Here is a 16,900-nt window from a genome sequence, read left to right on the forward strand (position 1 = left end):
CCTAGACATGTTTTGCGTGCTCTTTGCAAAGGATTGTATATTTTCTGGGTTATTAACTATAGATAATTGATAATTCCCTCCCAACTTTTAAGATTTCCTCTTTTAAAGAGTGTTTTCTTTATTGTGGTTTAAGAGGAATGCCTGAGATTTCCACATGGGCCTCTTGTTCCTGCTTGTTGTGCTTCTCTTCTGATGGCTGAGGCTCCCCTGAGGCCGTAGTGCAATGCGCAGTGTCCCCTGCACCATGGCAGCTCAGGTGGCCTTCTTCCCATGTTCTGACCAATGGAGAGTAAGAGATGACCTGTGCAGTTTCTAGGTCTTGCCCACTAGAGGACACTCTTGTGTTCCACAGTCCGGCTGTCCTCTCTTTGGGCTAGATTGTGCAGCAAGCTTGATATGGAGTCAGCCTCTCCTATGGTGCAGAGCAGGGACAAGATGGTGTCCTGGATGGGCTGGGTAGAAAGTCACCTACACCATGGTCTGTCTAGTGGAATTCATCTAAATCGACAAGAGTGCAGTAAGATTGCTTCAGGGACACCCGTCCATAAGCAGCACAGGGGTCAAGGACGATGGCGTGGGCACAGTGGGCAACAGTGGGGGTATTTTGTTGGAGGGGAAGCAGGTGAGAGCAAGTCTGTGAACTGAACACTGAGGAGTTTGTGTTTCTGTGGCTGAGAACGAGGTTAATGTGGGTCAAAGAGAAGCCAGCAGGAGAGTCTGAAGGGAGGGGCAGAGAAGACTAGAGGATGGTGAAGGGGCCTGGAAACACACAGGCTGCACTCTGCAGGAGGGAGCAATGAGATGTCTGGGGAAACTGAGGCACTAATAATGGGTAAAAGCCAGAGAGAGGGTTTTGAATATGGAGAAGACACAGCGGCTCCTCCCTCTCCTTCCCCATGGGCGCTGTGGGCTGCGGCCATGGCCCTTCCTCTCCTGCAGCAACAGGACCAGCTCACCCTTTGTCTATTACCAAGTGACTTCAGGGTAGTGACAGAGCTGGTGATGCTGTTGAGGCTGGCATTGGTGGTGACAGGAGAGTGAGTGGAGCCCTTGCCAGGGGTCAGGCCATCTAAAGGACCAACGAAATTCAAGTGGATCCCTGTGGGGTACAGGGACAGTAGTGTGAAGGTAAGAATTTAATTTTTGGTAATATGCTTTTAATGTGCACCTAGTGGTCAAACTGCTCTCTACACTGTGGAAGCTTAACTTGTAATTTCTCCCTCGGGGCGCTAGGATCATGTAGAAACAAAATGAACTACAATTTTACTCTAACGTCTCAGGATAAAATCTAACTTCAGCTTCTGGATTCCTGTTTGCTTCAGGTGAACCCCTACCGCCCCCTCACGCCTCCCTCCTCCAGTGGACAGGGAAGCAGGAGGGAGCACACATTGCAGAAGCTGCTGGAACCTTGTAAGCCCTGCTTCTGTAAGCTAGCCTAGCTCAGTGGAACTTTGCCCAGCAGCGCCCTCTGCAGGCGGCTGCGTAGGGAACAAATTCAGCATGGCTGTCAGCTTGGAAGAACAGTCCAAGTTGGGACTGCACTTTGCAAAGCACTAAACAGGTCCAGGTCAGAGAGCATGAGATGATCCTGGGCCCTCCAACTCTCCGTGTATGGCCTGTTCCTTTGCTGGCCAGGTTTTACTCAACAGCACATTTCAGGGGAGTGGGTACAGACTGACTTTTTCAGAAGCCAAACATATTGTGGTCAGCAGCTTCAACCAATTTGGGGTCAAGAGCCACATCTTTGGCTTGGAAGGACTGCTCAAAGGATGAAGAGGCAGAAATTGGCAGCTACTGTCTCACTGGACTTAAGGATGTCAGGTGTATGTCTAATACTGACAGCACAGGGTCCTGTCGTAAGGTTCCATGTGCCACTGAAATGGCAGGGAGCCTGGGCAGAAAGAGCAGGGAGGGACATCTAATGGCTATTCTTGATGGCTGCATCTCAAGTTTCCTGCAGTCAAGCCAAGCTGGATCCCCACAGTGACACACTGAGCCTGTGTTGTGTCAGCTGACTGGCTCCCTGAGTACCAGATGTATGACTTCCCTTCACTGTGAACCTGCATCCAGGATGTCAGGGAACTGAGTCCTCCATGGCCTCCTGTTCTCTCTCTCTCTCTCTCTCTCTCCCTCCCTCCCTCAGTCAGGCACTCCCTTCAGTCTCTGCCATCTACAGACCACACTGGTACAATGGTTGCAACCCATGCCTGTCTGGCCTGGCTGGGCACAGGGGCATTCCTCAGCCATCATGCAAGGCCAGGACTGGCTAGACTCAGGGGACTCTATACAGGTTTATGTAAGGGCCAGCTGCAGAGGGACAATGAGAGACAGATCCTTCTCCAGTCTGCTGTGGGACTCCCCTTGACTCATGCAAGAGCTTCTGGTCTGCAAACTGATCCTTATCCCTCTGTCCTCCCAAGGAGCCGGCAGTGCTCAGTGAGTCCTTGAGTGCCTGACACCTTGCTGAAGGCTCCTCACTATGTCCCTGTCCATCAGCCCATGTTCCCGGGTGGCCTACAATAGACTCTCAGTGTCCTGAAGCCCAGAGCCATGGTCACCTTTTAGCCTCTCATCTGAATAACGTGTTTCACTTCTTGTCCAATTGTCACCTGTTTCCTACACTACATTCTTTCTGAGATGTCCCCTGGGTGCCAGGTGCATCAGACACCAACTGCTGTGTAGTATGAATATTTTAATAAATCTAGTGTGGGGTTCCTCCCCACTTTTGGCCATTTATGTTCCCAGATGAAAGACACACACAACCTTTATATTTTAATATGTCTTATGTAGCATGATATCTGGGTAATCGGCTACCCTCCTTGCTGTTAGAATGCACCTCCTACCCATAACTCCGAGTTTCCACTTACTAATTTCTATTTTCCATCTTGGCTGCTCTTAACTGCAATTAGTCATCGCTCTGGGCCTCATCTGCTTAGCCCAAGCCTAGGGCACTCTCCCTGCTTCTCTATCCTGTACACACTTCTAAGTCATGACACCTGCTTCCTGCTCCTTCCTCATGGTCCCAAACCTGGGAAACCTAAAACTATTCTCTTCTCCCCAGCTATTGACTGCTGGCATCTTTTTCTGCCAATCAGCAATAACTGGGGGCGGGGTCCCTCAGTGTCTTATTGTAGACTCTCTCATGCAAACAGTTTTGAGGGACCCAAATTCATATTAAAATACAAGCAGCATTAAGCCAAATCTACTACAGTGCTGAAGTTTCTCTTGTGCCTGGACCACTGAACTCCCTCCCTTCATGATAACTGTGCATTGAGAGTCTTTGGGTGGTAAACGCCAGAAGTGGGAGTCTGGCTGATTTGGACAAAAAGAACATCTATTGAAGCGAATCAGTACATTCAGAAGATGGAAAGGAACAACATCCACTCTGGTCCCAGACATGAGGACCCAGATCCAACTGAAGGAACATATGGACGCTGCCCCAGGGATCTACCATCAGATGGCTTAGGTCCAATCACCTTGTCTAATGATCCCCCATCACAGTCTCAGGAGACACAACAGGGTGAGTGAAGTGAGTGTGACTCTCCCTCTTCTCGGGCATCATCAGCCTAGATTGGTCCATGAGGGCAAAGGGTGGAGAGATGATGGATGGGGTAAGGGGGGGGGGGTGGGAGGATCAAAAGCTCTGTGAGTACTTTCAGTAATGGCAACACACAGGGACCAGCTTCAGGGAAGCAGATCAACTTTACTTGGGATGCTTATATAATTTTGGGGACAGGGGTCAGACTATCCAGGATAGGCAGAGGTCATTGGCTGAAGGCTTCTGTTACCCAAATGCTTCCTTACCTTGGGGAGGCATTTCAGGAATCCCAGGAGAAAGGAAGTTGAACCTGTTTTCCTTCTTGGCACTCTGCAGGTAGAGATGTGTGAGCGTTTTAAACTCCCCAGAGAGGGTCAGAGAAAGAAAGGAAAGCCCTGCTACTGAAGGGAGCTCTCCATGTAGTGCTGAGCTCAGAAGTTTATCCAGTCAGTGGTAGACTTTGACCTTAATTAGCAGGGCAGTAGGTGAGTGGGTCGTGAACCATCTTGTCAGAGGATACAGAGAGCAGTGGGGAGCCCCCTGGAGGGAATCTCAAGTCAGGCAGAATATGAATGTGCAATTACTCTACACAGTCACGTGCTTAGCTGTAGCACTTCATGTTCTCCTCAAACAGTCTAAAAACTTCAGAACCTCCCATAGATTCTGAAAGCCCAAGACAAGATCAATGCCCACAGCATGTCCCAAGATGATGAAACAGCCACAAACTCTCCATTCTGTCTGCATCTCAAAGTCAGGTCAGAGATCAGGGCTCCCAGTTTAGTATGATATCCACTTCCATCTGTGTGCATGTGTGTGTGTGTGTGTGTGAAGCAGAGTGTACAGTAGAGGCCACAACCTGCAATTGTTGTTTGGTAGACTGTAATGTCAACATTGCAGTTGGTGTTCCTATCAGGCTGTGGGCAGTGGCTTTTGAATATTGAACAGCTTGCATCAAAGGCAGTGGTACTGGGGACCCAGCCACACCCATCTCACTATGTCTACTACAACAGCCTAAGTGGAACCTAGACGAAAATACTGAGATATTGGACGTATATTGCTACGGCAGTGACCAGCCAACCTTCTGTGGTGAACAAGGAATCAGTGGTATCCTTGTCCATTCTGCAGAACTGCCTGATGGGATGACTCTCCTGTGCCCTCCTCAGACTCCTGAATCTCAACCCCCTGATAGTTTGGAACAGTCACTCTTGAGGCTGGATCCCTGACCTATTTAAAGCTCACTGGCTACATCCTCAGTACTCAGCAGGGAGTCTACAAGGTGAGCCACACACAGGCTCTGTGTCAATCACTGGACCCTGTCTAAACTGGAATCACAGGGATGCTGTGTTCCCTCTGCAAAGGCATCTGGAATTCCTGACCCTCATATGTGTCAGGCTGAAGGTGAGTTATCTGCATCTTGTCACACATGATAACTGGAAGTCACATTCCATCCTCTATACACTGTTCCTCTGTGGTCCTCGATGATGTCAGCACTTGTTCTTTGGACCCTGGATCTAAGCAAAGGCATATAGGATTGTATTTGGATTCAGGCTGTAGGCTAGACTTCAGTGGCTGAGGCATTGGCTCCCTCTTCTACTCTCAGATGGCAACCCAGAGCTGTGGGTGTGGAGTACACACATTTCCCTGTGATTTGCAGCCTGCAATATTTGTCTCTTGAGTGACTTCAGAAGCCCTCTATCACATGGTTAGCTGGAAGATCCCTGTCCCTACTCTATGATGTTCCTAGAGGAAGATGGATGGACCCATGCTTTACAGCACCTACTGCAGTGTCCAGCATGTTTAAGCATTGAGTATACTCTCCATGGTATGGACTGGATGGATGATATAACCAGGGTGGCAAAATGCCGTGGCTGCTGATTCTCCCGAATTCCACTACCTGGCGCTGGTGTTCAGCCTCTGCTTCCTAAAGCACTACCCAGTTGCTTCCCATTGCATTAAGTCACTTTCCTATTGGCTGCAATTGTCTCTGGACCAAACGGCTTTTCAGCATCCCACCTCTAACGTGGTAATACCCAGAGTGACATTTCTTGCCATGTCACTAGCCAATGGAGTCATTCTTAGCAAATCTTCAGGATGTGCAGGTGGGGTGGGCTCTGCTTGTGTCCCTGGAGGTTGAGACCCTTAGTTCTCTCTTTCAGGTGACTCTGCAGCAGGGTCCTGCTGCCCCACCCTGCTTTATTTCAGGAGGGTATTAATGTTCCAATCCCATCTATGCTTTGTGCTGAGAGTCCCCTTCAAGATCGCCTCTCAGCTTTGGTGGACACTTTAATGGTTCTGCCTCTTCCTGTGGATTTTCTCGCTATCAGCCACAGGCCCACCATGACAGGACCATGTAAATGTCTGCTGAGCCACAGGCCCACCATAATGGATTCCTTTGATCAGACTGAGGAATGGGCTGGAACATTCATAGACCCCTGAACAGTCGGGGTGGCAGGGACTAGGACACCCCCCATGTGTCTCTCTCTAAATCCAGGGTCAGAAGTCGAGCCCATCCCACTTGTACATTAAGAAGATCTGCTAGAAAACTGCTCAGCATGTTCTGTGACAACATAAGAAAGTCAGGCAAATGGTTGCCACCTCAGTGCTCAGGACTCTGCCAATACCAATAGTCCAGAGGCTGCAAGTGATTGCTTTTACTCCATTTTTGAAGCCAGACAGTTGAGATTTACTGAACACAACCTATAGAATATAAGAGGGCAAGAGACACCATTGATCCGAGACATCACCCTGGCCAGCAAGCCTCCACAGATTGAGAAGTACCTGAGAGCCATATGCCCAGTCTCCTGTCACAAACATGTTGACTTCATCTGCATTCCAGACATTGTATGACACCTTCTGTAATCTGCCTCGACTCTCACTCTGGCTCTCTCCCATTTTCTGCTCCCCAGGCTTCCTGACCTCTCATTGCTTGTCCTGTGCAGCCCTCCCTGGCCACACCCACCATGTTCACTCCCATTCCCTACACTCTAGGCCACTCTGATCCACACTTTTTATTTATTTATTTTTATTTCTCACATGCATGTTGCTAGGTCAAAGTCTATCTGAAAGGTAGCCTACTATATGATTTCAAATGCACACGAAGCACTTGTCAGCATCAACAGATATTGTTTAGCACAAGTCAATGATATGTCAGTACTGTGTTATAGGCATGGAAATCCCAACACTTAGGAAGACCATTACAAGTTTCTGATCCACCTAGAAATTCCAGGCCAGCTACATGATAAAGCCATAATCAATTTTTAAAAATCTATAAAAATACTTCCTGCTTCCCTAATTTGAATCTGCTCCCCAACCTCCCCCAAAAATCTATGAAAAAAGTACAGCAAAGCAAACCCACTAAAGCAATATCATTTCTCAGACAGCTAAGCATCAGCAAGTCCAGCACAAGACCTCGAGGAGACCCCACAGATGTTCAGATGCAGCAGGTGTTGTTATAGTGATGAGTGCTGACTTGTCTGCAGAGTCTCCACTCTGCCGGAAGTCGGATCCCCTTTAAGACTCCAGGTTCCTCTTCTCCTGGGATCTCTGGCCATCTACATTGACCTCACTCTGCTCAGCCAGAGAAATCCAAACTCCTCAACAATCTCCTCCATGGACTTGACCTCAGGCTGTTTCCCTTGTTATAGCATGTTGCAGCATGGGTGTGTGTCGCTGTGCAGGCCTGGGCTGCCCTCTCCAGTCCCGGTGTCCCTCGGGTATGCTCCAGCCACCATTTCTTTAGGCTGCTCTGCCCTTAACCCAGGTTTCATGTAAGACACTTTACCTTCTCCCTTCCTACCACCCTTTGTGTGATCTTCTAGAAAATAAATATTTCTGACATTAATGTTTGAAAAAAGTTCCCCCACCCCTGTAAGCATCATCTCCCCTGAACTCTAAGCTGCTTAGCGGAGGGCGTCACTGAGGCAGGTCTGACTGCAGAGCCTTGTACTTCTGCTCAAATTTCTGAAGGTTCTCCTCCAGCTTGTGAGCCAGGTCCCTCAGTGCTCCACCTGACTTTGTTTTTGCCCCATAATACAGATCCTTTGATTGGTTCACAATGTCATACACATCCCACACAAGGAGCACACTCTTAAACACTCCTTGAAACCTGGCCCCTCTGGTCATCTGGGGGACACCCTGCCCAGAGCTTCTTCCAGTGGATGTGAGGTTCCTGGCCTGTGTTCCCGGGTGAGAGATGGACCTGGCTCTCCTGATGGTTTGGATCTGACCCTTGAGGGTTTTAAAGGCTTCGACTAAATCTGCAACTGTATTACAAAACTTGTCTGTGATCTTAGGCATGATCTTTAAAATCTCTTCAAGAACATTCATGCTGGCTCCAATCAGGTATCTGGCTTCAGATTCATATGACAGTCTCATTGATTCTTCCACAGCTGTGGTCGTAAAACTACTCACAGATGATGTTGCTCCCAGAGCCACAGAAGATGCTGAAAGTGCCAGACTGACCCCTGCTGTAGGGATTGACAGAACCAAACCAAGGAGGGCCAGGACTCCGGAGGCAGCACTAACAGAAGTGGACACCACATTGGAGACGGTGCAGTCCTTGTGCACCTGGTCAAATTTGTCAGCCAGCTCTCGGAGCTTCCTAATGTGGTCCTCAAGTTTCTTCTTCAACTTAGGAAACTCTCGCAGAAGCCGCTCTTTCTGCTGCTCCCTTTGAGGTCTGTCATTTTCATCTGTGGGATCCTGTGCTAAACGTTCCTTCAGAGCATCACGCAGTGCTTCTCCCTCCTCGCTGTGACAGAAGTCAAATGCATATGGAAAACAGCATTTTTTTTTAAGATAAAAGCTTATTCAGTCTTTAACGTTATACTACACACCCATCAGGATATAATTTTACAGAGATCCAAAGTTTTCCATTCTACTATGAACATTTGGTACATCCTGCATGCCCACCATCCTTAGTCCTTAAGCATCAGTGTGTAATGTATAGTCAAGACACCATAGACAGAGGCACTTAATAAAATGCCGCCACTCAAGGTCAGTGCCATCACTCCTGTGGGAACACCATGAAGAGCACAGGGATGTGGGATCAGAGCAAATCCTCTTTACCCTGAGAACTGTGTGGGCTGTGATGAATGCACCTGTCCCAAGAGTCTCCCCTCTCCCTTTGGATGCTGGGAAATCATCTGCATTCCCTGCAGCATCCAGCCTGCAGGAATGCCTGAGCTTGCCTGGGGAGCCCTGCAGCAGGATATACAGACTGAGCATGCTAGAGTGGATTCCTCCATCTGAAAGGCTCCACATCCCTGTTTGGCCTCAGGAGACAGTACACAGTGACAGTATACTTGCTTTAAAGCTTTTCACAGACCACCTGCCTCTGCTGCACACAGGGTCAGCAGTAGTGTTAGATTTGGGTCCCATCTGCAAGTTACTCAATATCCTTAATTATTTCAACCAGGAAAATGAAGGGGCCGAGATACACTCTTCCCAAGAATTTCCTATAAAGGTGCTCAACCTTAGAGCTGTGAGTGTGATGAGGAATTTGGTGTCATTTCTGACCTCCAGGGGAACTGGGAGCCTAAGTCAGGGAACTTAGGAAGATTCCCATAAGGCCCATGTTCCTGGATTGATCTGTTCTTGGTGTCCCTTTAAGGAATAGGCTTTCTTTTGCTGTCACTACAAGCTGGCCCTAAGTCCCCAACCCCTTGTGTGTACAGAGTGGCTCCATCTCTCCTGGGACAACAGTCCTGAGCAGTGTTCTCCTGGCTGTTGGAAGCTGTTTCGGGATGAATATTTTTCTTAGGGTGGGCTTTCTTCTGTGCAGAAATCATTTGAATGATCACATACTCAATGCAGGATATTTCATCCTGAGGACAAGAAATCTGAAGCTGGAAGCTCTCTCAGATCTGGCTGGTGCCTGTCTCCATTGGCTCATTTTAACCGCCTGTGCTATGTGATGACAATCATCTATGTGAGTTCTGAGTTGTTTTTAAATTTTCCTAATCCTATAGTTGGCTTAGAGTAGTCTTTCATTCATAGCTGGTATCAAATAAGAAGGAAGGCTCACTGAGACTCCTTTCTCAGTCATCGTCATTTAGCTGTTTCTGAGAATTTAATAATAAAACCCAAGCCAATCCCTTTAGAGCCATGAGACCCTCCAGATTGATTAGCCTGCTGCCGGCTCTCTGCAGATCCCCAAAGTTGTCCCCTTCCAGGCTGAAGCTCACAAGGACAGTGGCAGCCTGAAGTGACTGGGACAGGACAGCTGCTACCAATCTTAGCTCCACCCTGACTGCCACTCCTCACTAGTTCCTGACTCTCAACATGGCAGATTCTTGGAGAAAGAGATTACAGGGATAACAGACACCATAGCTGATGTCAGTGTCTCTTTGGAACACCACAAGGCCATGTGCAAAGATGCAAGGGGCCTGGAGATCATCTGTAGTAATTGGAAGGACAGAAATGCCCTGAATTTGTTCAAGACAAAAGGGGAAGCATTTTGCTCTGGTTCGTTGACATGGGGTCTACTCAGATCTTGACGTATGCTAATCATCCTCCAAACACACTTCTGTAGCCAAGTGTTCTCCCAATATTCAGGGAGCTGTGTGTAAAACAGAAGAAATTCCAAAAAAAAAAAACTCCTAAGAACTCTGCAGTCTTTACAGACAGTGTATGGAGGACACACTCATGAAAAGCCCTACACACACATGAGGCATCAGAACAGAGCAGGGGAAATGCCCCTTCTCCCTGTATTGTTTCTTCTGCTGGGCCCCTGATCCTTCTTTCTATGCCTTGAACTCTCCCTCTCCTTCCAGCCCAGCTGGTCTAGCCTTCTACCTACACCTCCAGTCCAGGGTCACTCACAGTCTCTCCTGACCCCTGGCTGTGACCCTGGTCCTGGTCTCTCTGGGCTTTGGGAAGGATGCTGGCACTTGGTTTTCCAACCTTGATATGATGCTTATCCCAGAGGATCACACATCCCATTAGACTGAACTCTCATTCCTTTGAAACAACTCAGGGCTCTGGATATGAGAACAGTCAGGGTCCAACCCAGCTCTGAGCCTCTGCACCGTTGGCTTTCTACCTCCTCAGCCCACAGAAGGATCCTGATATTGTTACAGCTCCTCAGATGGGAAGAAAGGACTGAGACAAAACTTGGAAGATGACTAGTTTAATGTATATTTTTCTCACATGTCTAAAAATTTATCCTTGATTCCTCAGTCCTACAGGAGACCTTTGGACCTTGTCTCCTCTCATTTTCAAAATTACCTTGCAAAGCTGACGTTCAGGAGCCCCCACTGTGTGCTGGTCCAATGCTGAGCACCCCACTATGTACTGGCCTCATGCTAAGAACGCCACATGCATGATCTTATCTTCTCACTCTACTGGTTCATGGTGGTGGGGATCAGGAAGTGGTAACTAACTTGTCAAAGTCACATAAAGAGTAGATGGCAGAAATCGCCCTGGCACCTTGAGCAACATCTTCAAACAACCTGAGGTGATTTCCAGCCGGAATAACACGTTGTAAACACTCCTCTTGGATAGTTGAGAATGAGGGTCCACAATGCCAACCCTTGGGACTGCCTAGAGTGGGTATGCCTGAATAGGAAATAACCCTCATTCTCCTGGCCTGGGGGGGGCAGGGCAGCACTGAGTGCACCCTGCAGGTCACCTTGTCAACTCTGCTGCTTCCACAAATCCATTCCAGGCTCCTTCTTCGGTTATAAGGCTCCTCAGATCTGTTCTTAAGAACTTTTCCGTGAAGTCATCAATGACTTTTTCAACAATGCGACGTTCCACTATTGATCAGAATAGTAATGAGGTCAGATGACAGTATGGGGTCCCATGAAACTCTATTGACTGGCCAGCTCTCCACTCACCTTCAATAGACCTGCTGATCTGGAAGCATACAGGTTAGAGTCCTTCCCTGCACCCATTTCCCTGCCCACAGAGTACTCTGAGGCATGTCCAGCTTTCTGGACTTCTGTGATATCTCCCTTCCCCTAGCTACATTGTTCCACCATTTCTTTGTCTGCCTCTCCCTTCCTCCCAGTGCCAACTTCTGGGAGACTTGCACTGACCCCTGAGTTCCATTGTCTAACCCAAGGCTACCCAGCAGAATCCTGCTGCACCAGGAACCGTGAGGTTACATCCAGCTTTCAATAACTGCTACAGCAGAAAATTCCAGGGGCAACCAGGTAGCTTAAGGCCAGAGCAAGAACACAATCAACAAAGCCAGGGCCATATGACACCTTCAGAGCACTGCTGTCCTACTACAGCAAGCTCTGGATACCCTAGCACAAGCAAAAAGAGAAAAATTATCTCAAATCCAGTTTTATAAAGATGATAGAGACCTTTAAAGAGGAAATGATAAATCTCTTAAAGTAATATAGGAAAATACAACCAAACACGTACAGGTCTTTAAAGAGGAAACAAACAAACCTCCTAACAAAATACAGGAAAATGCACTTAAAAGGTAAAGGAAATAAATAAAACTGTTCAAGACCTGAAAATCAAAACAGAAGCGATATAGAAAACACAAACTGAAGGAATCCTAAAGATGGAAAGCCCAAGGAGAGAACAGGAACAACAGACACAAGGATCATCATTTGAATGCAAGAGATGGAAGAGAGAATCTCAGGCATAGAAGATACGATAAAAGAAATTGATACATTGGTTTAAAAAAAACTAAATCTAAAAGATCCCTCACACAAAACATCCAAGAAATCCAGGGTTAAAGGTTCCGTTATGACCCCCAAATGCATAAGTAAAGGGTCTTAGACTCAGCAAGCATATTTGGAAACAGGAACTTTACAGAAGTTAAGTAGTGAAGACCAAACGATGCCATAAATATAAGGCACTACTCAGTGAGACTGGGGTTCTCATGGCAATGAGATTCCAGATGTCTGTCTTCTGTCATCTATCTGTCATTTCATTGTCTGTCACATGTACACACCTGTCTCTGTGTGTCTGCCTCCCCTTGCTTCCATTGTTTACTGCAACCCTGCTCCACACATGCAGAGGGGACATCATGAGCAGAGGAGTGACCCTGCTCCCTCCACACACCAGAAAGTGGTGCTCACTGGCATCAACTTTCTATATGTTCATCACAGGCATCGGTGTCCATTGCTGAGAAATAATAGGCAACTTGTTGATGTCCAGAGGTCTGCTACATCAACCCTTTGGGATCTGCTGACTGTATTCAACTGCATTTCTAGTTCTAAGTTTCAAAGTCTTCCACATTCCACCCATAGATGTGTATTCCACCGCTCCTTTCCCTATTCTCTTTTTATATAAAAGCAGCTGTAGTGGTTTGAATATGCTTGGCCCAAGGAGTGGTGGTATTAGGGGGTGTGGCTTTGCTGGAGGAAGTCTGTCAATGAGGCTGTGGGCTTTGAGACCCTCCTTCTAGCTTCCTGGAAGGCAGTCTGCTCCTAGGCTTCCTTTGGATGAAGATGTAGAACTCTCAGCTCCTCCTGTGCCATGCATGTCTAGACACTGCCATACTACAGCCTTGATGATAATGGACTGAACCTTAAACCTGTAAGTCAGCCCCAATTAAATGTCCTTATAAGAGTTGCCTTGGACATGGTGTCTCTTCACAGCAGTAAAACCCTAAGACAGCAGCAAATGTCTACCATTTGTGTGTGTGTGTGTGTGTGTGTGTGTGTGTGTGTGTGTGCAGATAGAGAGAATGTCAGGTTTTTACAGAGCTCTACAAGGATGAATGTCCATAGTGGTAGTGAAGAGAGAGAAGCAGGTGATGGAAACTGAGGGATCACACCTCAGCGGCAATGAAGAAGTATAGAAGGTACTGGAAGGGGCAAGACTGTCAACTCTTTCTTTATTTAGCTTTATTTTATGATTGAGACGAGGTCTCATTATGTAGCCCTGGTTGGCCTGGAAATCACTATGTAGACCAGGATCACCTGAAACTCTCAACAGTACACCTACTGCAGCCTAGCAAGTGCTACCAAGTTTGCACACCACACACAGCAGGGCCATATACTCTAAAGTCCCACACCAGGGACGTCCTCCAGGGAGCCTCAATGTCCTGTGAGTTCTATGATGTCCCCAGATAGCAACACCAACTGGAGTCCAAGTGTTCAAGTGCATGAGCCTCTGTGGGCATCCTAAACTCAAGATACGCACAATAACCACCCATGGGTGGATCACTAAGATGAAAGGACCTGGTTAGGACAAGGAAAAGTTGCAGCATCTCCTCTTTCCTTGGAACCCTGGTGAAATGGAAACACACAGAGAAGGAGAAATCGAATACCTTTCTTAATGTCCTCTGAGATCTCATTCCAATCCATTGGATTTTGACAAGTTCCTTCTTACTGCTCTCCAGGTGTGCAGGCTGGAGTGGGGAAAACAAAACAAACAAATAAACAAAGCCATAATGCATTGCCATGGATCCCTGCAGAGAAGTGAGCTATAAAGTAAAGGTGACAGTCAGATGTTCCTCCAGGGGGCCCTGCACTTCTACTTAGAGGTGGCAGTCATCTGGCTCTCCCCTCTCCCCTCATCCTGGCCAAGTCAGAGCCCTCCTGTCCTGCTAGTATCCATGGGGGATGTCACCTGCTAGAGACATGGCTATGAAGGAAAAAACTATATATAATCTACCCACAGGAGAGATGGTAAGAGATGTTCTGCCAGTTACTAATTGGGAATACACACAATTTATGAAAATAGTAAATAATTTCTGTGTGTCTGTGACACACAGAGCTTCTCATACACAACTTATTAGGGACCAGCATCGTTTATGAGATGAGAACTCCCATGAGCCTCACTGTAATGTAGAGGATTTGACTATAAATTTTGCAAATTTGACAGTATTGCTACACCAGGGACTTGACCCAAAGTGTTATGAAGGTTACTCCATATTTTAGATACGATTTTCTACTCTATCAAGCCTACATCAGCATCTCCTGTTCTCCCCATATGACAGCCAGAGACTGAGGTTCACTGTGCATGAAACAAATTGTGTGAACCTAAGCTCACACTGGCAGTGAGTTATGGGTATTCTCCCTAGATTTACAATGCAGCCTTCAATAGACAGCTGATCTGACCTGCACATTGGGGAACCTCAGCAGTGGAGAGAGAGGCTGAGGGTGGAAGCTGAGGCTTCACAAGCAGACCCTAGATCCAACTGAAATCAAACATCAGGAGTGAAGTTTGTGGTGTGTGGTGAGGGCTGCAGTTCCTTGTTAGAAAGCCCCTCAGTGTACAAAGCTTGGGCACAATCCCTACTGATGCAAACAGACAAGACAACCAGTTTGTGTGCAGACTTCAAGTTCCCTGGTGATTACATTCCTTTCAGAGCTAGGGAATGCCAGTGAGTGTGTTCAGAGCCTGTCAGGCAACAGAGGGACATTTAACAGCTCTCAGTTGCAAGGACAGTGAAAGCACATGGTGACAGCTAGAGGTGTTGGGGCTCTTACACTCTGAACGCTGGCTACTCTCGGTCTTCATGAAGCATAACACACACTATTTGTTCAATGGCCTTAAAGTGTATGCCATTTTCCCCTGTTCACCTCACCTACTGGGCTAGGCAAGCCTGGACTTTTACTGGAGTACCTTCCCAGCCTCCCAACCAGTGACTTGCTCTCTCTGGTTGTTGGCATTTAGTCTAGGCTCCGCCCAACAATTACTTGGCAACAGCCAAGGTATGCCTGACTCACTATAAAAGGGACTGCTTGCCCCCACCTCTCTCTCTTCCTCTCTTGCCCTTGCTCCAGCTCCTTACCCCCCTCTCTCCTCATTCCCCTCTCCGTACTCTCTCCATGTGCTCATGGCTGGCCTCTATTTCTCTACTCCTCTGCTTGCTTTCTCTCTCTACATTTCACTCAACACCCTTCCCTATGTCCTGAATAAACTGTTCTACACTATACCTTCATCCTGTGGCTGGTCCTTCAGGGGGAAGGGATGTCTCAGCATGGGCCCACAGAGGCATCCCCTCCCCCCACACCTGACTGCACATTCATGAAACATACCTCTTCTTCACTTTCTTTTATAAGACACAACACTGCTCCTTCATTCTCTCTTCACACTTGTGGCATCTGAGGGACTCCTTGGTGTCTCTACCATTGCACAGCCTTCCAGGACACCACAAGTGGAAAGCAGTCTCTTGGGTCTCTCAGCAGTGCAGGCAACCCTAGCTCCATCCATCAGGGAACAAAACAGAGGTCTAGCGAAGGGTGACAAACCCTATGTAATATATCACTCAGAACAGAGAGGTAAAGGAAAAAAGAGCCCTGTCTCTGGATGGAAGACTAACGCTGGGGATTTCACACTTCTTTCTCCCTTTGCTGCACGAGAGCCCACTCTACAGCAGTCGGCCCTCATGTTAGGTAAGCACTGTGCAATGGTCCTGGGGACTGTGCAGAGCACATTCTATGTCCATTACCTGCTTCCCTTCCACACCTGAGCACACAAGACAGCCTTGGCTTTATCCTCTGTCCTCCATACGGGAGAAAGAGGCTAGGTGAGAACCAAGGAATGTCGCCTCTCACCTATCTGTTCAGCCTCCTTGTTGCACCTCAGAATAGTCACTGTCTGTTGTGCCTCAGTTTTCCTCAGTGCTCACACTGCATAGCCAAGCAAAGCTGTGCTGAAACCGAGTACTTTGTCCATCTTACTCAAAGCCTCATTCTCTTTGGTCAGGGAGAGCAGCCCAAGCCAGCATGGTTGATGGCTCTGTGTTCAGGCCTCCTCCACTTCCTCTTTCTGTTTTGGAGCTATCTAAAATGACTGAGCACAGACAGAGAGTTGTCTTCCCACCTGAGACCTCTAATCATGTCTTAGGCAGCCCTACAAGGAGGGTCAGGCCCAGGCAGTGTGGCGATCCCATCTGAGGGATGCTATCTCCTCTTCTATGCACAGGGTAGAGGAGGAGAGAGGAGCAGGCAGACCTCATTTGACTGAACATCCAGCCCTCCATCTGCTGAGCCTGTGACCATTGTTCATCTTCCCTGAGCTCACCCATCCTTGTAGCCATAACCCTTCTCCTCCAGAGCCATCGAGAGGATGAACATGTGGGGAAAGCATGGTCCCCAACTCACCAAGGAATCTTCCTGCAGCCACGTTCCAATGTGTCCACACTGTCCTTAGCCGTGTGGATCCAGTCACCAGCTGCACATCTGAGGTACACCAGACACAAGCTCTAGCCTGATATACCCAGTGCATGAAAGTGAAAGTAAAATTTCTGGTTTGTGTCTCCTTATGATAAAACCACCCACCAGTCATGATGCCTGCCAGGTACCACCCTGCTCATCAGCTATGGACAGGAGCTGATGTGTCAAGAGCTTCTCTGGTCTGGATAGATAGAAACAGAGCCAAGAATGAAGGTCAATGATGAAGCTTGAGCTAAGCTTCAATTTCCAAGAAACACATTCATTACTG

The 16,900-nt window shown here is 47.8% G+C and overlaps 1 protein-coding gene across 1 annotated transcript; it reads right to left on the reverse strand.

The window, feature by feature from the left end:
* Positions 1-7,304: 7,304 nt before the first annotated feature.
* On the reverse strand, positions 7,305-16,645 carry LOC110311061 (apolipoprotein L3-like). Its single transcript, XM_021184287.2, has 4 exons — positions 16,561-16,645; positions 13,776-13,856; positions 11,169-11,295; positions 7,305-8,288 (listed from the first exon to the last, which is right to left on the reverse strand). The coding sequence occupies exons 2-4, from the start codon at positions 13,810-13,812 to the stop codon at positions 7,451-7,453; spliced, it is 1,002 nt and encodes a 333-aa protein (XP_021039946.1). The 5' UTR covers positions 13,813-13,856; positions 16,561-16,645; the 3' UTR covers positions 7,305-7,450.
* Between the last annotated feature and the right edge of the window lie 255 nt (positions 16,646-16,900).

The sequence above is a fragment of the Mus caroli genome, chromosome 15 (assembly GCF_900094665.2).
Source record: "Mus caroli chromosome 15, CAROLI_EIJ_v1.1, whole genome shotgun sequence".
Taxonomy (NCBI): domain Eukaryota; kingdom Metazoa; phylum Chordata; class Mammalia; order Rodentia; family Muridae; genus Mus; species Mus caroli.